This window comes from Physcomitrium patens, chromosome 1, assembly GCF_059467195.1.
Source record: "Physcomitrium patens ecotype Gransden chromosome 1, ASM5946719v1, whole genome shotgun sequence".
Classification (NCBI taxonomy): Eukaryota; Viridiplantae; Streptophyta; class Bryopsida; order Funariales; family Funariaceae; genus Physcomitrium; species Physcomitrium patens.
Window position 1 is genome coordinate 18,865,501 of NC_143410.1, and position 19,724 is coordinate 18,885,224.

The 19,724-nt window shown below is 37.8% G+C and overlaps 3 protein-coding genes across 4 annotated transcripts; all 3 read right to left on the reverse strand.

Moving 5' to 3' along the window:
- Positions 1-533: 533 nt before the first annotated feature.
- LOC112286474 (uncharacterized) lies at positions 534-5,912 on the reverse strand. Its single transcript, XM_024528389.3, has 8 exons — positions 5,098-5,912; positions 4,676-4,965; positions 3,696-4,434; positions 3,199-3,571; positions 2,808-2,887; positions 2,468-2,662; positions 1,593-2,285; positions 534-1,324 (listed from the first exon to the last, which is right to left on the reverse strand). The coding sequence occupies exons 1-8, from the start codon at positions 5,338-5,340 to the stop codon at positions 1,121-1,123; spliced, it is 2,817 nt and encodes a 938-aa protein (XP_024384157.1). The 5' UTR covers positions 5,341-5,912; the 3' UTR covers positions 534-1,120.
- A 3,718-nt stretch (positions 5,913-9,630) lies between these two features.
- Positions 9,631-13,469, reverse strand: LOC112289759 (putative inactive purple acid phosphatase 2). 2 transcript variants are annotated; one of them, XM_024535335.3, is made up of 3 exons: positions 12,956-13,469; positions 11,313-12,393; positions 9,631-11,173 (listed from the first exon to the last, which is right to left on the reverse strand). In XM_024535335.3, the coding sequence occupies exons 2-3, from the start codon at positions 12,093-12,095 to the stop codon at positions 9,893-9,895; spliced, it is 2,064 nt and encodes a 687-aa protein (XP_024391103.1). In that variant the 5' UTR covers positions 12,096-12,393; positions 12,956-13,469; the 3' UTR covers positions 9,631-9,892. The 2 variants fall into 2 exon arrangements, with proteins under 2 accessions (XP_024391103.1, XP_073391955.1); XM_073535854.2 differs by having other exon boundaries at positions 11,313-13,469.
- A 1,865-nt stretch (positions 13,470-15,334) lies between these two features.
- Positions 15,335-17,989, reverse strand: LOC112288629 (glutathione-independent glyoxalase HSP31). Its single transcript, XM_024533071.3, has 8 exons — positions 17,870-17,989; positions 17,317-17,414; positions 17,051-17,142; positions 16,865-16,924; positions 16,503-16,580; positions 16,031-16,194; positions 15,792-15,908; positions 15,335-15,574 (listed from the first exon to the last, which is right to left on the reverse strand). Exons 2-8 carry the CDS (start codon positions 17,406-17,408, stop codon positions 15,476-15,478), a joined length of 702 nt encoding a protein of 233 aa, XP_024388839.1. The 5' UTR covers positions 17,409-17,414; positions 17,870-17,989; the 3' UTR covers positions 15,335-15,475.
- Positions 17,990-19,724: the final 1,735 nt, after the last annotated feature.

Below are 19,724 nucleotides of genomic sequence, written 5' to 3' on the forward strand. Positions count from 1 at the left end.
GAGTATGCTATGCATAGGAGATCACCATTCCTTATAGTTGTGGCCATTTAAGAGGTTTCTCTCTACTACTATGTAATGGAATATACATGTCATTTTGAACTAGCACTATTTGACTAGTTATTGTAAATGATGTTTGTAGATATTTGAAAAAGCACTATTTGACTAGTTATTGTAAATGATGTATGTAGATATTTGAAAAGGGGGCAATAAAAAGGATGTAGAAAGAATAAGAAGTTTAAAGAATCAAAGATTATACAAGTAACAAGAAAGAAGAAAATAAATACAAGAAGAAACAGTGAATCAACTCAATACAAAGTCCTCTAATGCCAAGAAGAAATAACAGGACAAAGAAGTGACACAATAAGGAAGTGACACAATATACATATAGGAGTCACCAATAATATCACTAAAACCACACAACTTGTATTACTCATTAAGACAATACTATAATACCACTTTACAACCATAATTTTATGTAAGCCTAGTTTATAAATTAGGTTTACTTCTTAACCCTACAGAAACAGAGGCTGCAATATGTTCATCCAACATTTATTTGAAGTGTGGCAAAGCAAAAGCGGTGGCATGGCCGAAATCCAGTAACCATCCTCTCACGGCTAAGGGTTGCACCAAATCAACTACTCATGAGTAACTTGCATAGCACCTCTCATGCTTTGCCTTGATTCTGGCTGTGTTTATCTACGGTCTTACCAAATCCCAAATAGTTAGCAAACCCAATCATACACAGCATAATGTATACCGCATAGACATGCTGTCTCTCGTATCAGAACTATGTCCAATGGTACATCGCGATAGTAAAGTTGTTGATGACTAGTCCAACTGGTCACTATTTCAAGGACTTGCCTCATAGATTCAATGTGCTACTGTGAAAATATGGTGTCGTATACATACTCCCGCTGCAAATCTCTACTACACACTATCTCACAACAGCTATGTCCCTAAATTCTTTTGTTTCTCTCTGCAGATATCATCCTTTGCACAAATGCTTACACGAATGCTGCTATGGTTATCTATCCTGTTGTATAGAGCTGGAAAATCTAATTTCAGCACCACAAACAGCATGAAGATGGAGTATCCAACCACATTATACCATCACGTACCTCTAATCGGTACCTGGGCAATGGTGGCTCTTCGCGTCACCGCTCTTAGCTCTCTTCTCCTGCAATTTTTCTAGAACGCTGCGGCGGCTTTCGTCAAACTTGGTCCCCACCATATTCTTAAGTGCAATGAGCTTGGTGCGTGCTGCTGCCACACTTGAATCTGAGTCTGTTGACTGATCTGCTTTAGCTTGTTCCTGGTTGACGAACTGCAATCAACTCAGAACGCAGCCTGGGTTTTAAAAATCACATCCGATGGCCAATGGGATAAAAAACTATGTAGAACTAGCAAGTAAGATGTGTGAAACAGCATAATCCAACGTTCCTACAAACCAGAGGCTATCTCCAAAATCAGGATGACTAAAAACAAGACTATAATACAGAACAATCTGGAATGATCAGAATCAAATGCTCCGGATCTCTTTAAGTCATGGATACTAAATTCATGGTCTTAGTCAATGGGAAAGTCGGAAGTACCTGGTTCGACGGATTTTGCGTCTCTCTTTTTGAAGATGAGGCTTCTGAGTGTTCAGCCGTCTCCCTATCAGATGCACCCGAGGCTGTTTCACTACCGGCACTCGAACCCAAAGATTTGTCTTTGCTGTTCTCTTTGCGATTCAGCGAAGGTCTTGTCAAGTCGGATTGATCGACATCTCGTATTGACGAAACTGCTGATGAATGTGTTGAGGCTCCTGGTGGGCGAGTGGGAAACGAATGTCTGAATTGTGATTGGCTCCAATATGCTGCAGTCTCTCGAAGACTACTTTCAGGGGTAGGGATTGTAGGAGATTGCATCCGTGTGATGAGCGGTGCAAGTGGAGAACTCTGTATGTGGGGCGATTCCGAGACAGTAGAACCATAGCTAGCGCTGCCGGAAGAAGCAACTGAAATCTGACGCGTGTGAAGATTGTGTTGTCCGTTGTCAGTCTGTTCATTCTTGACACTCGGCGTGCAAGGAGTTGGTTGGCCGTTTTTATTGTTCTCTTCAATCGGTTTAGGTTGTACACCAATATTCTGTTTTGAAATTTGACGCTCATTTTCAGAAACTTCTACAGCAGCGAACGCAACAGGGATGGCGCTTTGCGGTAGCCAGTCGTCTTGTGTAGCCATCATCCAGTGAAGAAAGAGGTCTTGACAATATGGCATGACGACTTGCTCACGAATTTGCACCTGCACAAGGGAATGCAAAAACCTCAGTACAGAGCTAAGCGCCCTGTTTACAAATATATAAGTTTCTGTCACCCCAAACCTTTAGTGAACCAGAAGAGCTGATGCTCACCCAAAAGAGCATAATTTCCATTAGGAAAAAAGCTGAAACATGAGGAAATATATGTAGGGGAACGCAGTAGTACCTTTATTTGATTGGCAATATAGCTACCCAAAAGCCCGCTGTTGATACGATGATCACCAATACATGGCTCGGGTTCGAGATGGATATCTGGCATCTCCTTGAAAGAAAACCATAAGCGATCGGAAGGTGGTGCTCTCAAGCTTACAATGCAAGTGCCTTTTACTGATACCAACCTGATTTTCAGCAGAAGCGGCACCTATCCGTTCGTACCCAATCAAAAAATTAGAAATGCAGAGAATACCTACACACTCGAACAATATACTTGATGCAATATCCACTAATAAAATATGTAAATGAAATTACGAATAAAATGGGCAGTATACAGAAAAAGCTCAACAGACCTGAGAGACCTGAACAGCAACACGAGACATCATGGACTTCACCGAGTTCATCCATCCTCCCTTCTTGCTACTGTCATCACCTGCTTAAATTGACAGGATCGCTAGCACTGAGTAACGAACCTCTAGCAGTATATCATTACCTGGTTTTAAATTTTTACACGTTCTCTAGAGTACTGAAATGCAGCATTCGAAAAAGAATTCAGGATTCATCAAGATTTGATGAAGAATGTGAAACCATAAACCTAAATTATTGTACTAAATATTGCTTCAAGTCATCCAAAGGTTTTCTGAGCATTCTAATTTCATTAAAACAACAGATCAAAAAAATATTACTATTCGTTTTATCACATGTTATACGAAAAGCACACTTTCCAGGAAATACTCGTAGCACCTGCTCCAGAGTTTTTGGCGATACTAGCTTGCCTAGCCTGCACCACTTCGGACGTATCTGATGATCCTGGAGTCCCAAGGTCCTCCCCAATGCCTGATACAATTGCCGCAGCAGCAGCCCCTGCCGACCCTGGTTCCGCCATTTGGGAAGCAATTTTATCTTGTGCAATTTGATCCCGCACATCGACTCGGGTCTCAATTGTGATGAAGCATCCGCCTTGCCATTCCAGATCGACTTCCAAAGCCAAAGCCCCAGCTGCATCCGCAGGCAGCATGCGAAGTGCTGTTGCGAAAGGAGGATCTTTTCCAAGATCAAGTTCTTTGATTGTAATGGATTTGATGTAGTTGGGTGTCTTAATTCGTGAAATTAATTTCTGAAAAACTTAAAGAAGCCAAAATATTAGCGTAGCTTGATTAAAAAATCGACTTAAAATTAAAAAGTAAAAAAAAGTAAAAAACCCCATTCACAGAATAAATTTTCTTAAGAAGAAAACTTGCCTGGAACTGGTTTTGTAACCATTTAACCCGTGTTTTGCTGTGGTAGAAATCAAAAAAGAGTCTGCCTACGATCATGTTCAAACAAAGTTGTCCTTGGTCAATCTCCTTCTCATCCCTTACATTGTCATGACCGTGTACTAGGGGTGACGGAAGCACCTCGTCAGATTCTTCATTGTCTTTCTGAGAAACTGCCAAAATCGACTTGTCTCCATCGCTGTCACTAGATGTAGATTCACTTCGAGTATGGCTCTCATTGCTCAAATGGCTTCCATTAGATGTACTTTTGATATCCTCATGGTCATCCGAGACGAGACTTTTTCCTTTCCCCTTCCTGCTGTTTCCTTCATCCTTGGAATCTTTGACGTCTTTTCCCTTTGAACCATTACGTCGCAAGAGTTTGTTCAAAATCAAACGTTTCTTCGATACACCTTCGTCCGATTGCTTGTGGTCATCTGACTGCTCATCCGTAGGCTTGGCGACACGATGATTTATTTTTGTTGTTGAGTGAAACCTGGTCAGATAAGGCACGTGCTTCTCAGCTGCACTGGTATATTCCAAGAATTCCTTCTTCACACTAGAATACCAGTCCTTATCATAGCCCTTTGCCCTAGCGGTCGCTCGAAGAACTTCACACCAGGCTTCCTTCTCATACCCTGATTCAGCATAGAATAAGCAACCTTTGTACTGGCGATATATTGTGCGAGTAGTATGGTACAACTTGATAGGAAACCTTCTTGCCCTGTAATCCACGTTTTCATGCCATGAAAAATCAAGGTTAATCTTCTCATACACGCATACGCGAATTGGAAAAAGAAAATTTATAAGAGGCACATAACCAACACAATATTGTGAGAAATGAAAACCTTTAATATTCCATAGACATGAAGTCTTTGATCCCATATTTTAAGTATTAAAACCGAAGAATAAGTACAGTCAATTCTGCGGCACAGATAGGAGAGGATAAAGATCATAACACGTACCATTTCCCATCTGGACGTGAGCTGGATGAGACCGACAAAACTTCGCAGCTTTCAAGTGAGATTTGTTCTTCAACACCATCAGCTCCCTTCATAAACAGAACTCCATCCTTCAGAACGACATGCCTCCACACAGGAGTGATTTCCGGCACATCTCTCGTGGCCTCAACCCGCTTCGCACTCTCCTTGGAACCATCTTTGTCTTCCTTCTCTTTCTTCTTGTCTTTTCCGGGCTTGAGTAACACAGCTTTGCTCAAGTCTCCTTCAGGAAGCGGTGAAACCCACAGAGCCCCCTGTTCAATGATCAAACATGTGTCAGATTCTCAAACTAGCTCGTTAAGCGTAGAGATAGAGCAACGGCTTCACTGATCAGAATCCACATTTTGTAGCATTGTGTGTGTGTGTGTGTGTGTACAATTAACAACCTGAAGGCTGAAATTGAAGGAGTCAGCTTCACTTTTCAATTCCAATGACGAGGTGGAGCGCGGATGGCTTGCTCTTCTTGCCAGCAATTTGCTGATGAAATAAAATGCACACACAATCTCCACAAGCGCCAGCACAAAAATTCCTCTAAAGAAGGAGGGCAAGCAGTGAAACACACCACAACCACAATCCAGTGGCCTCGACACCGACAAAAGTGCCGCGGGCGCATCACACAAATCCCCCATCTGCACGATGCTTTCTTGAGGTGAAACAATGCAACAGCATCAATCCAGCGATATCTTACGCATGCACCACGTAATTCACATACGCGTCATCCACGGCAACCACTCCAGCTGCAAAATTTGAACCCCTGAAACCCTAAACGCCCCTCAAATTCCTCCCTACGATTCTCCTTCCACCAATTTCAGGGACTCAAAACTCAAATCCCCCAGCCTCAACTCTCCGCCATGGTCACCTCGACACCAAATCAATCAAACTCACAACCAAAACATGCCGGATAGCTGCACGCGCACTAATTTCCAGTCTCTTCCCACGCGCTTCCTCCCGACATGGAGCGCTAGTTTAGGGAGAAAGCTAAACATCAATTAACCACAACAATCCACCGTCACTCATCCACGGAGCCAGCAATTGCGCACCATCATCAATTCCTCAACACAGAGTGGTAGTCCCGGCGTAACAATCAGGTTCAAAAAAGAAATGCAACTGCAGCTAGTTTCCAACTCAATTCATCCCCAACCCCTCGGTGTAGAAAGATCGGTAGAGTGAGTGAGAAACACACTGCAAGACAAACTTACGAGAGACATAGAGTGAGAAATTCAAATACCAAATTCCGGCGCTTAATTAAGGGAATCAATCGAAAGGAATTTGCAAGGAAGGTTCTTAGCCAGCAGTTCCGCCAACTGTCACATTTCTGTGCCCGAACGCCACCGTGGCACATTCACAGTGGCCTAGAAAGCATCACCGCCACGGAGACTCGGCCACGTAGATATATATGTGTGTATTTTTATATCTCTCTCTGTGTGCGTGTGTATATTTCAATATATAGAGAAAGGAAGTTGTATCATGATAACAAGAATCTTAATAATTAGGTGAAGGTTTTGCTATTGTAAGTAAGAAAGTTAGTACTATAAGTTACTGGAATTTGTAATTGTTGTTATTTATTTTAGTTTTTAGTTTTTAGTTTTTTTAGTATAGTAGTTTAATGTGGTATTGGCATATTTGCAACCACAGATTTGAAACTAGAGCTAGCAGTTTGTGATGAAGACTGTGTTGTTGAAGACTTATTTATTTTGAGAAAAATAGTGCTGTGTTTTTATTCATTAAGTTTCACACAATTGTATAAAGTTTTTATATATTTTGTGGGTGTTTGATCAAAGAATGGGTAAAGAAAAAAGAGAAAAGAGAAAAAAAGAGAAAAGAATAATACTCGTGATTCAATGTGTTCAAAAGGGATTGGGTATTTATTAATACCTTTCCTTGGACACTTTACAATTTTTTTTTAATATTGAGGATCCAACATGTAGGCTATAGATCAGGGGTGCCCTACAACTGTTCAGTATCATTGATGCTTCAACAAAATTTAATACTAAGAATTTTAAATTTTGAAAAAATCAAGGAGATGTCATATATATATATATATATATATCTCTCTCTCTCTCTCTCTCTCTCTCTCTCTCTATATATATATATATATGTATGTATATATTTCTCTCTTTCTAACACGTAATGAATTTTCTAGAGAATTGGAACATGGAAAGCTACCTTTTATAACATAGGATATTTCAAAGTCTATCATCCAATCTATTTTTGTATTCAAAATAAAAAATCAAAGAAAAATATTTAAAAATAAGTGATTAAAAAAATGTGGAATTTGATGTTTAAACATATAGATGTGTGGTATGTATAGCTTAAAACTTTTGTTTTCAACTTTAGAACATGTTTTTGTTAAAGTAGTATACTGATTTGTATTAAAAAATAATAACTATTATATTTATTAATAAATACAAAATTTAGACAAGAAAATTATATATTGTTCTCCTAGTTAATTAATATCATTTGTTGCACACAGTAATATTAATGATCAAATGCTATTAATTATCCGAGGTGGCACATTGAAGCCAAGATGACAACCATCTTTATCAAGCTTCAACAATCTAGGTTGGTTGCTTCCATAATGGTAGCTACATGGCCCGCCCTACCTATTTGACCTTGCCTTGCCCAATTATGTATAGCAAGATGGCCCTACTAGCCATGGCTTATGTTAATTAATTTTTTTAATTAATTTTTTTGATGAAAATCTATTAATTTTTAGAAATCAAAAGTCATTAATTGTACACCATATAATAGAGTTAGTTATCAAAATTTTAAATAATTATTAGGGGTTTTAATTTTTAAGAGATTATTCAACAAAAAATATACAATACAATAATAATTTAATTGATGTTTTTAAATTTATCTGATTGTAGTGTTATAAATATTTGCACTTAAACATTTTTATACAAAAACTATTTACAAAATGTATCAAGTTTTTGTAGTTTTTTTTAAGTTAATTTAAAAATATAATTTAAAAAATGTGTATATATATTTCAAAAATAATTGAAGAATATATATATATATATATATATATATTTTGTATAGTTTAATATTTTTAATAATATATTCAACTAACTTAAGAATTTTCTAAACATAACTTGATGTCAATAACAAAGTATTTTAATTTCAATAAAGCAATGAAATAACAACTATTTGAAAGGCAAAAAATCTAGTTTATTGAATTTGATCTTGATTATCTTATACTAAAGAGGATAATTCTTTGGTCTAACTCTCAAATATCTTTTATCACATTTTATTAATATACTAATAATTGTTTTGCACAATTTGATTCTTAAGAAGCCAATTTTTGTCCATGTTTTGTATTGTACCACATAATATTTTATTCTCAAGTTAATCTATAAGATTAGATTTTTTATTTATATTTATATGTTTCTCTATAATCATGCTTAAGTTTCGGTAATCATGATTAAATTTCCACCATAAAAAATTACACTACTTTGCAAATTTGCATTCGTTTTTTGCAACCTGCCGCTCTCTCTATTACTAACAATTGTTGTTTCCATTTGAAAAAACAAGTTCACAAGATGAGTCTTTTAGCTTTCAATTTGACATGAACTGCTAGGTAGATAGGGTCATAGCAGAACCCACATCCCATAATGCGGCATTTTCTAGCAAGAGCACCAAAAGTGATGAGCGGAGACAGGTCACAATATGGTGTGGTTTCAGTTCCCACGGCGCCAGGTTCTAAATCTCGTTCAGAGCGCCGAACTTGTTTGTGGGTAGCGATGAACCCAACTATGCAGCGGCGATGCAAAGCTGCTTCGGATCCTGCACAATTGAGATCCATACCCTGCTCTCACAACCCACACAGACATCATCGAGTCTTAGTCCTCAGTCCTGGTCCCTTTAACACACCAACCACCGATTGCTCATGACTGCTCTGATTGTACACAAAAACCGATCTTCGCATCCGCAGTGGTTGCGTTCCCGGTCACGTTTCTTGTGCTTGACTGCTACGTTCCTCCGAAACGGTAGTCACATGCAAACCCGAGCTTGTGGGTGCGGGCGACTGAGAGCACTACACGTAGTTAGTTTCATAATAGACGATGACACACTTGACTTCGAGTTTACGACACATGACCAAAATGATAGATCATGGACAAATGTTTAGGAAAACATCAAGTTAAATTTAAGATAACGTTGTGAAAATATAAATATATAACTAAGAAAGTGGATAACTCTTGGATAACTTAAAAACTAGTGAATGATAAAAATAAAAATAGCGGCGTTTTGAGAGAAGCTAGCACCTTCAGCTTGCGTATTTAACTTGATCATTAAGTTTTCTGTTGCATCTGTTATCAGTTGCTGATTTAAGTAGCAGGATCGTCGAAAACTTTGATGCTCTGAATCTGAAGGCAGCTATATGACGCGTGCAGCTGTTTTGATTCTTGAGCGATTTTGTTTGAGTGGGTTGTCAGAAGATGGATGTAGGATCATGTTGGAATCGCCTTGCTAAAGCCGATTTCGTGGTCAAGGTAGCTTCATTTCTGGAGCTCATGTATGATAGTTGCATGCTTTGGGGAACGTACTTGTGTGCAGGGCCATGGGATTTGAGAGTGTACACTTGGAGGCGAGCAGGAGGGAGTCGTAAGCGACGAGCTAGAATTGGTAGAAGAAAGCCAATAGGATTGTCGAAAGATAGAACTAGGAGGAGAGCAAGAGCAGTCCATAAAATGGATTCTATCCCAGAGAACTGCATGCCAGAGTTGTGTGCACTGTTAGAAGAGCTTTGGTTCACCTAGAATATGATCGAAGCGGATAAGTAAGCATGACTATTTATGTCCGTTCGAAATCATGAGCTTAGGTTACATTCTTCAAACAGGGTGAACCCATTTGTTTACATTCAACAGTTTTAGTTGTTGACCGCACATCGAAATTCCTAAACAGTTTGTATCATAGCATTGACAAAATGTCAGACGTGTCGCAGTTGACTTAGCAAATCATTATTCACGAAATTTGTACAATCGTCTAACATAATTACAAAGTCAAGCTGTGAAAGTCTATGTTTTGAGTATGGCAACAATCTATGCTCTTCTGCATGCTCATTTGCAAGAACCACGAATTCAAGCATAATTCTGGTTATATGTTTCACTGTCCAAACCCTAAATCGTATCTACCCGTACGCAAACCTCAAACACCACCAAAAAGATTGAAAGTAACTGATTACAGACGAGAATCAGAAGTAGAAGTTCCCTCTGCGTATCCAAGAAGCTGCCATTGTTTCATCTGCTCCCTCCGAACTTTGAAAACCGCACCACCAACTCCTAATCCACACCCTAACGCATATACAAACAAGAATGACAAAGTGCTACCCGTTCTCCCACACGGGAGTGGCTCTTTGAAGGCAGTATCAAAAATAGACTGCTGCGGTTCAACATAAGACCCAGCTTTTATTTCCTCAGGAGAAGGTATCTCAATTCGATCATGGACCTTCCCATCATGGTTGCCAACATATGATACTGTCATGAAATTCTTGGTGGCACGTAATCTAACGTATCCCCATTCAAAAGTTCGAAAAGTCGACCACCCCGGCTGTGGAAACCTCGATGCCTCCGGATGACCCTCCATGGGAATATCAATGGGCTGGTGACTGTGGCCTCCCATTCCTATAACCATATAAACTGGAAGCTCGCCGTGTGCCTTGGAGGGATTCATGCATGTGGAGTTTTGCAAAGGACACATCCGCTCATACTTGTGGACATGGCCACAGAAGGCCACCGTGACCTTGGTTTCTATCAACAGCGGCTCAAAAGTTTGCACCAATTTCTGCGTTGTAATGTCCAGAAAGGCTCGGTAATCCGTTGTGTAAAGTGGTCTGTGGCCTAACAATACAACAAAGGGCGTCTTAATCCTGTCAACGGTTCTCAAGTCGTTGGCAATGAAAGCGTACTGGTCAGAGCCTGGAAGGAAATTTGTCTCAGTAGAGTAGAAGAGGAAATGCACAACGCCAACGTTGATGGAATAGTAAAGGTTTTTGATGTCCGGAGAGGATCCAGTTGAGGAGGAAGAGCTTCCTGGCATTATAAACCGCATACTATACGGCACACCGCATTCACCACCAGAGTCTGTGCCGTAAGATGACCATGATGGCTTGAATGGTTGTCCAGGCCAGTCGTAATCATGGTTGCCCATGCAAACGTGGTATGGTGCTGTTGCGGCTATGGGCTGGATTTGTGTGAAGAAAGAATCCCACAGCCAGGAGTAACCTCGAGCATAGCTTATGTCGCCGATGTGAGCTATAATGCTTGGTCTTGCACCTATTTCTTCCAGATCACGTTTGAGCCACTTTAGGGTATTCTTAGACTCGCTTTGTGTGTAATGGTACGTTGAGTAAGGAACAGAAGTACCCATGTCGCCGAATAATAGAGCATTTGTCTCCTCATTGCGAGGATTCGGAGAAATGAAGGTATAGGTTGTGCTCCACCCTCCCACATTGCTTCCTACCTGAATTAAATGAAATGTGAGCAACCGAGAAAACAAATTCTATTGTTACAAAGCATAAACAATCAAACATCAAATTACACCTCACTAACTGGAGTAAACAGAAGAGATGAGATTCAAGAGCTTTTAGTCTATAACTTGCCTGATAGTAATAGCGACCACCATATATTAGTCCCTCCATTACAGCATCGTGTATGTATCCAGGATCTCTCCACCCCACAGAGCTTGCAGGTTCATCGCACATATCAATTTGTGAATACGTCACAAAATTGGCCTCAACCGTGGTCTCTAGGTTATCTTCACCGCTCCCGAATCTAACCTTGCTTCTTACGGGATCTTTAGTGACAAACATTACCCTTACGGCAGTCTCATTCGAAGTCAGAGCCAGGTGTATTTGTGTTGGCTCGTTGTAGTTTGAGAAATGAATATCTTGACTTATGGCGAGCAGTGTCGACACATCTGGCAGTGGATTCCCCTCTTTATCCAACGCTGTAGTAGTGCTCCTGTTGTTTGATCTATTCACATTCCTGCTGCTTGTAGCGTTTAGGGTTACAGAAATACCTCTAAAAATCCGGAAGTTGTAAGGACCTCGCATGTTGACCAATGGAATCTTCATGGAGCCTGCACCTCTGGACCATGTTGGGCAAGTCGAGAGAATGATGAAACCAATGTATTGGTCATTCGCAGAAGTTGGAGGAGAATATATACCTAACCAGTCGTCTTTTGATGGTGAATCTATATCTTTCCAAGCAATAGTGACGTTATCTCCAGAGTATTTCAGGGTTGAAGGTCTTGCGTCCAAACTTGGTGCTGCAGCTCCTACTGAATGTCTATGTACAAAGGATTCGCATGCGAGGCACACTTGAAGAAGAAGAATTACGTGCAATTCCATGATTACCAGTGAACCAGGCGGGAGAAAACACATTGCAGTAACTCTTATTTTAAGCTCATCATTCTACACAGCCGTTCTGTGTCCATGAAAGAAAATCAGTGGATTCTGTGCTAAAACTGCATCTCTTTTCCTGCGAAGGTAGAATGCTACAGGGCATTGCAGAATATGAAATGTGTCTTGAAGAATTTAATATGATGGAATAAAACGTTCCAAGCATTTTAGTTTCAGCTTGCAACGTCACCCATCAGCATGAAACGAAGCTTCAACTGCTCTTAAACACTGAAATTTGCTGTACCAAGTGGTTCACCTCAGCATTTTAATTACGTCCAAACTGACATAGAATTGCCACATGTTAGGCCATGATGATTCTACTCCACACTTGGACACTCAAAAACTACATACGTCCACGTTAACACTGAAAATTATTTGAGTTACGTACTATTTGGTTGGGATTAGCAAACCCTGAAGTACAACAATTAGGGCAAGATAGACGGTGCTAGTTTTATGCACGCCTCTATTACAAACATTCTCACGTTTTTATAAGCAAGTGAGAGAATCTGAGAGCTTGTTAGGACGGGAAATAGCTTGAGAAACATCGAGTCCAAACTGTGAGGGCGAAACGACTTCTTCTCTTCTTCAAACCCTAAATAACCCCGATACGATCCAATTCCCACATTATCACGCAGCTACACAGCATCGATGCAAAACCTCTAATTGGTTCAAAACTCTCCACTAATACCAGCTCTGAGACGTCACCCACATGTCCCAAAAATGTGAATGTGTGAGATCCATGTCACATTCAAAAATCAAGCATGAGATGCTTGCTCCCTCGCTCTCTCTCTCTCTCTCAGTTGCATAGATCAACGCGATACGATCCAAAGTGCAGAAAATACCATCATGTGAGAACACAGCCTCCGTCACCCTCAGCATTTGTGAAATCTCATGTTTCAAAATGGGTCCTGGAAATGGACTTCATGAGGCGTAATCCTCTCATTTATTTGTTGCAGTTGTAGCGAGACTCCAGATTCCATCTCAAAAAGCTGATGAAATGTCAACTATGCTTCGGTTGAGAAGGAATTCCTTGTGAACATAAGTGTTACATTACGGGGCTTGAATCAAGGCCTTATTAGCAACATATTATCAGCAAACATATAAAAACCCATTTGATAAAGTAATAAAATGAAAACATACTAATTCAACTAGTACATTAGTTTTAATATTTTATTTAGAAAATTATTTATTAAGAATTGTTATACTTGATGCCACATGCATAGGCTCTATTTTTTAAGAGATTGATAGAAGGAATTTGAGTAAAAATAAAGCTTTTATTTTAATTTTAAAGATGTTCTTTAAAATATCTAAAATACAATTAGGATTATTCTTGGTCATTAAACTTGTATTAAAAAGCTACACAATGTGAATCAATTTGGGATGCATTGTTAAAAAAGAGCAATAAAAAAAATACTTGTCTTTGAAAGAAAAGATTGCAACTTTCACCTTGTTACTTGCAAGAAGATAAGTAAAGCAAAAAAAAAAGTGGTGTAAGTTTAGATTATACTCAATCAAGACATAATTTGAATTATCTTGACATGAAATTAATAATGGTTTAAAATATTATAAGTAATATGAATTTGAAAACAGAAGGTATTGCTTAGATATTTGAGATTTTGTACAAATTTATAATCCAATGAAGACTATTTCTATAGATGAAGTTTAATGTTATGTAAATTTTATTGAATAGATATTAAAATAATGATAATAATAATAATAATAATGATAGTAATCACTACTTAAAATTTTTTAAAAGTAATAATTACATAGGAACAAATAAAGACCTTAAAGTTGAATAAAAAAATCTTATTCCTAATTGAATATCCAACATGCAATGATATTCAATATTAAAAATTAAATATGCAATAATCATAATATTTTATTGGTTTTGTATCTAAATTATTTTTTCAATTCAAAAAATATATACATATATATATATATATATATATTATTTTTTTCCTTAAATAAGTCATTTAAGAAGTACTACTTTACTTGTTACAATACCTTCTTTATCTTATCAAAGTTCTTTTAAAAGTTATATGTATATATGTATAGTTTATTTTGATATGTATTCTTTCTAATAAAATTTGAAACAATTTTGAACAAAACTCCTCAATAACAATTTTAAGTCTAATAATTAAATACAACAAATGAAACTTCAAAGAACAACTTTTTGTAGAAACAACAAACCTTACATCATAATTATAAATCTTAACATCTCTTAATTTATAAAAGTGACTTAAAATAAGTTATTCCTCCAAAGAGTTTTCCAAATTATTCTAATTCTTTGTAAATTTTATGTATCCACAAGAACTCTATCACTTTCAAATTGCTCATTCTCTGGTCCAAAATAATCTTAAACTACTATGTGATAATTAACTTTAAACATAAATTTAAAAGTAAAACAAATATTCCTGAAAGATTGGATTGAGGTTCAAACCCTATCTATCAAATCCCATTTTCACCAAAAGACCATCAACAAGTTGTCACTTGATCTGAGTCAAAATAATAAAAATAAAAAGTATCTCTTGCTACCAACAATTACATTCAACTCTTTTCATCCTCAACTTCGGATGAGCTAGTATTTTGCCAAAGCAGCTCAGACATAGTGTTGCAAATTTAGAACTCGAAAGGTGCTATTTTGTCCGAAGTAATACGCATCCTGTGTAAAATCAAGAGGCTGGCAAACAGGACGAATGAAAACGGGGTTCTGCATGTAAAGGAGTTTTAGAAGCTGGGGTGATTTCTTCACAGAATTGCTCAAGGTTTAATAAGGAATCTCGGATATAGCCACTGAATGTCTGTGTCTGTAGAAGTTCGAAGCGTAGACTTCGCTTCGGTATCTACTGCACTTGTGTATAAAACCTCATAGAAATTCGCAATCGCGATTTAGCCCATGTTATGACTATCAGGAATAGATCAACAAGTCATTGGCTGGAGCTTTAAATCATAAACAATTCTACTACGAGAGCACTATTTCTCCAAGCATATATCAAGTAGAATAGAATTGTGGACATATGAAGCATTTAACAAATTTTCAATTCTCTACAATCTTAATAAACCAAATAATAGAGTTGAATTCATTTCGAATAAAAGTACACACTCCGTAAGTTGCCCCTTGCGGGAGAGAGTTGCGGGAGAAGAAAGCGCAAATGCCAACATATTTTCATTCAGTTGCAGCAACTTATCACAATCCCAGAATAGCAAAAATAGCAACCATATAGGCTAAAATCAAATCGTTACTTGATAATCACAAATGCACCAGGAAGGCACAAACATACAGGTATTATCCAAGATAAGTTTATCTCTTGTATACAACTTCCAATTATGAGTATCCAGGTTGCAATATACTGAAACAACGCTTACTTGGACAAAGCTTCCAGAACCAATTCAGCCACTTTAGCCGAGCTCCCTGGATTCTGTCCAGTAACCAACTGTCCGTCTGCAGCAGCTTTCGGATGCTACATTGCAATCACGCACAAGACATCTTAGTGAGCTCCAAAATGATAACAGAAAAGCAGTCTTAGTAAGTGAAAAAACCAATACCTGGAAGCATGCTGGAAATTGCAACCAATGTGGTGTAGAAGAGGTATCACCCACATGCTAATATGAAGCAAATTAAGTTATGAAAGAAATCCAGAAGTATCAAAGACAAATTTAGTGATGAGAAGAACATACCCAGTTAGGTCCAGCTTCGTACAATCCACCGAGTTCTTTGAGCTTATCTTCTAGAAGAAATGGCACCACATTAGTCTTTCCAACAGCTTCCTCCTCTGCGTTAGAAAATCCACACACCTGGACAGCAAGCAATCACAAACGATTAGTCTATTCTTCTTGGTATACTCAATAAGAAAACCTTGTATTTGTGAGCAACAGGTGCAGCTGAAGCTGGAACGCCCGTTCACAGAAAGAGTTACCTTCTTGCCCTTGAAGATGGAAGTACCATCTGGGGCAGTCATGCCCACTAGACCAGCTGGTCCATGGCACACAGATGATATAATCTTTCCTTCTGCCCAAAACCGGTTGCCCAATGCAATAAAATCCTGATCCACTGGTCCATCATAAATAATACCATGTCCACCTGCAGGGACCAGAATCATATTTTCAGTACTTAACAAAACTGCTTTTCAAGACAAAGGGCAGACAAACTTCAAAAGAATAATTTGGGCTTACAGTTGCCAACTCCAATTAAAGAAATAACAAGAGGGTCACCCCAAGCCACATGTTAGGGCTCAACGAAGGATCATACGCCTGGACACAAGTATCTCGTCGATACAACAAAAGCAGGCATGCTTGTAGAAAAACAAATTCTACACCTAGAACTTGCCTCTACTGCATATGTGGTTGACACCAAATCCATGGAGTTCTTAAGTGTGATCCAATTCTTACCAGGAACGAAAAGTGCATCGTAGTTTCCGGAAACATCCTTCACAGAAAGAGAGTGCTCAACACGTTGTTTCAGCTCTTCTGCAGCAATGGAAAGAATATGTCACCTTCTGATGCGAATTTCAACTATTCCTAACAAGTTATTACCTGAAAATTTAAAATCGCATTCAAACAATATACGAACCATTGAGTTAAAGAGACTTAAAACAAAGTAAGTTCGTGACTCACGCAATTGCGAATGCTGTACATTCCTAGTATAAAAGAAATTGTCAAAGTATATACAGGCAAAGAACAATCGTCATGGCTCTCAAAATATAACATTGACTCAAATACATTGAAAACTGAATATCCACACAACAAGTTACCATCTTCCAAGTAGCGTTTCACATGATCGGTTACAAAACCCTCCGAAAAACTTGCCTCATCTGTAAAACGACACGTTTCATTTTATTAATACAGCCTTATCACCACGTACGAGTTGGTAAACCATGAATATGTCTACATCATAACTTGGCCAACTTTGAGAATACCGACAACGCAAGGTCGCTTACCCATTGGTATCTTCCCGCCCTTGATGCTTGCAACATCGACGTGGGCACCCGCATCTTTAAAGATGTAGTATGGAGCCGTCAATTCCTCAGCCCTGCAAACACAAAATATATGGCAAGATTCAATCCATTGGACACTGTTCATATCTCTGACAAGAAGGCTAAAAACAGGAGTAGCATCCAAGACGTGATGTGTAGCCAAATAGACTGATAATTCACATACACAATTATATACTGAATGTAACAAATGCGGGGTGTAGAAAATCCACCAGCATCCAGTGGCTTGATTAGTATTTCCTAGCTTGTCATGAGAGGTCGCCAAAATCAGAATGCGCTTCCCTGCACCAACCTGACCTTCCATGGCTACCTGTATATCAAACAAACAAAGAATTTCAATAAGTAAATAAATGAATGAATAATCAAACTACAAAAAATAAGAGATCAAACATGCGGCAAAAGACTGTTCCCTAGCTTCAACCCAAGTAAGCACTAGGAAAATTCACACCACTCACAAAAAAAAAAGTCTGCGCAATCGTAACTATTCCTTCACCCTCTCCGAAATACCAAAAAATCGCATTCAAATCCCCTCAACCAATGACGCTGATTCAAGACATTCCACTCAGAATATACCAAACCAACAAAAACCTCGTCTACTACCACGATCACTTCCACCTGCAAAACGATTCCTGATTACAATGACACTGCTCATATGGGTCACGTCTGGGTGCTCCGAACCCGAGCCATTCCAACTTTGGGCAGCAAAATCGGAATCCACACTAAGCCCGCAAAAACGGACACCATGCAGCAGCAACAACAACCCACCTCGGCGTGATCCCTTCCCGCAACGCAATCAACAATTCTGTTGCCGAAAGTTTGTTCCGAAAAAACTGATCTCAGCTCTCTCTCGATCGCAATGCACACAAACCATCCAGCAGCAGCTCAGCGTTGTCGATTGGAGGCAAATAGACACTTGTTCCTTCTAGAAGAACGGTGGCACTGCGAGCTGCGCAGCACGTTGCTTATCATCGCGGTGTTAGGGCTGTGGCGGGATTGGTGCATGGCGTTTGGATCCACATGGCATGAAGTCTTTGGATCCAATTTTCAACTATTTAGATACATATCCATACACGTGTGTGTTCAAAACATATTGTATATACATACTAGATGAACCTGTGTCATTGTCACGAAAAGTGTGATTCAACTGAAGTATTTTTTTTGAAAGTTATGTTTGTGAGCCAATGAATATTTTTTAATTTTTTATTAGAAAAATAAAATAAAAATCACAATGGAGTTTTCAGCTACAAAGTAGGATAGCTAAACCTATGCCATTGTCATAGATAATATGCAAAAAAAGTAGTTAATTTTGATTTACGAACTACTTGTCAAAATATTTTTAAAAATATTAAATTATATTGAAAAATCATAAAAGTGTATTAAGATATAATAATTCTTGAAGAATAATTTACAATAGTTTGGAAACATGTAAGAGTTTGGAAATTAGTTTGTCTTTGTGAAAATAATATCTATATGGTGTAAACGTAGTCTATTCAAGTAAACTTGATTGAGTTTAAGCCAAAAAACAACACTTGCTTCACCATAGCTCTTTGGTACAATTTCAGATAATTTCTTATTCTATTGCACCTCACTATGTTATTACCAAGGATAATTCAAAATTGAATGAATTGCATGATATCTCTTGCATTGGCCCACTATGAATGAAGTTGATCGCCTCACTCCTAAATAATAGCCCATTGCTTATAACAACAAGACAATGAATTCTTTCAGCTTGTATTCAATTCTATAAGGATGACATAGAAGTTGAAGTAAAACAGAAAATAAAAATAAAAAATAAAAAAAATCAAGCTCTCCTCTTCAATTGTCAAGTCCTTTCCTCTCCAATTGTCAACAAATTGTAAGTTTCAAATCATAAAATTCATTGTTATTACTTTTACACATAATATCTTGAAATGCTTCTAACCTTGCACTTCTCATGTAAGTCAATTTACACAAAAAGATACACAATATGAAGCTACTTTGAACACCTCAAATAAAAGATCTTAAATTAACAATCAAATAATTTCTAAACTTTCTACAATGCCATAGTGACTTTCAACAATTACCTTTTACTTCATTGCTCATATATTATTTTTAAATCTCAACAATTAACTACCAAAATGACAGAGCACATAACACTCAAATCATTTCACCTTAATAAACTTACTCTAAAATTTCTAGAAATACACTCATTCTATAATGCAAAGCACAATGAAATTTTTGTATATTTTAAAAATTATATAATTTTATTTTTTTGTATAATTTTTTGTATAATACTCTACAATATAAAGTACAATGAAAATTTTAAAATGTAATGCAATGTAAACACATATAAATTTTTGAATCTTTTGAAATATCTAAAAATACACTCATTTTGCAATACAAAGCTTGGTAATATGATTTAAAAGAATGAAGAGCATGGTTTTTGAAATCTTGAAGTTTTATCAAGTTTTTTTTTCTCAAGCTAGACCATAAACTTATTCTTATTCTATACTCTCACTCATAAATTTTTTGAAAAATTCTTTGATAGAAGCTCAAACACTATGCATAAATATCCAAGGTATAACAAATAAAAACTTTTCATAGATGTCTATTATAATTGTAGAGTGCAACTTCAAGAAAG

What these genes read in the sequence shown, in the direction of transcription:
- LOC112286474 (XM_024528389.3), bottom strand. Translation starts at nt 5,340, where the DNA reads ATGGGGGATTTGTGTGATGCGCCCGCGGCACTTTTGTCGGTGTCGAGG. An exon ending in TCACGTCCAGATGGGAAATG is followed by an intron (nt 4,435 to 4,675) that starts GTACGTGTTATG and finishes CGTGGATTACAG; the next exon opens with GGCAAGAAGGTTTCCTATCA. An exon ending in ATATTGCCAATCAAATAAAG is followed by an intron (nt 2,286 to 2,467) that starts GTACTACTGCGT and finishes TCCCTTGTGCAG; the next exon opens with GTGCAAATTCGTGAGCAAGT.
- LOC112288629 (XM_024533071.3), bottom strand. Translation starts at nt 17,408, where the DNA reads ATGGAAGGTCAGGTTGGTGCAGGGAAGCGCATTCTGATTTTGGCGACC. An exon ending in CGATGCACTTTTCGTTCCTG is followed by an intron (nt 16,195 to 16,502) that starts GTAAGAATTGGA and finishes TGGTCCCTGCAG; the next exon opens with GTGGACATGGTATTATTTAT. An exon ending in ACGAAGCTGGACCTAACTGG is followed by an intron (nt 15,575 to 15,791) that starts GTATGTTCTTCT and finishes ATTGCAATGTAG; the next exon opens with CATCCGAAAGCTGCTGCAGA.
- LOC112289759 (XM_024535335.3), bottom strand. Translation starts at nt 12,095, where the DNA reads ATGTGTTTTCTCCCGCCTGGTTCACTGGTAATCATGGAATTGCACGTA. An exon ending in GTGGTCGCTATTACTATCAG is followed by an intron (nt 11,174 to 11,312) that starts GCAAGTTATAGA and finishes CATTTAATTCAG; the next exon opens with GTAGGAAGCAATGTGGGAGG.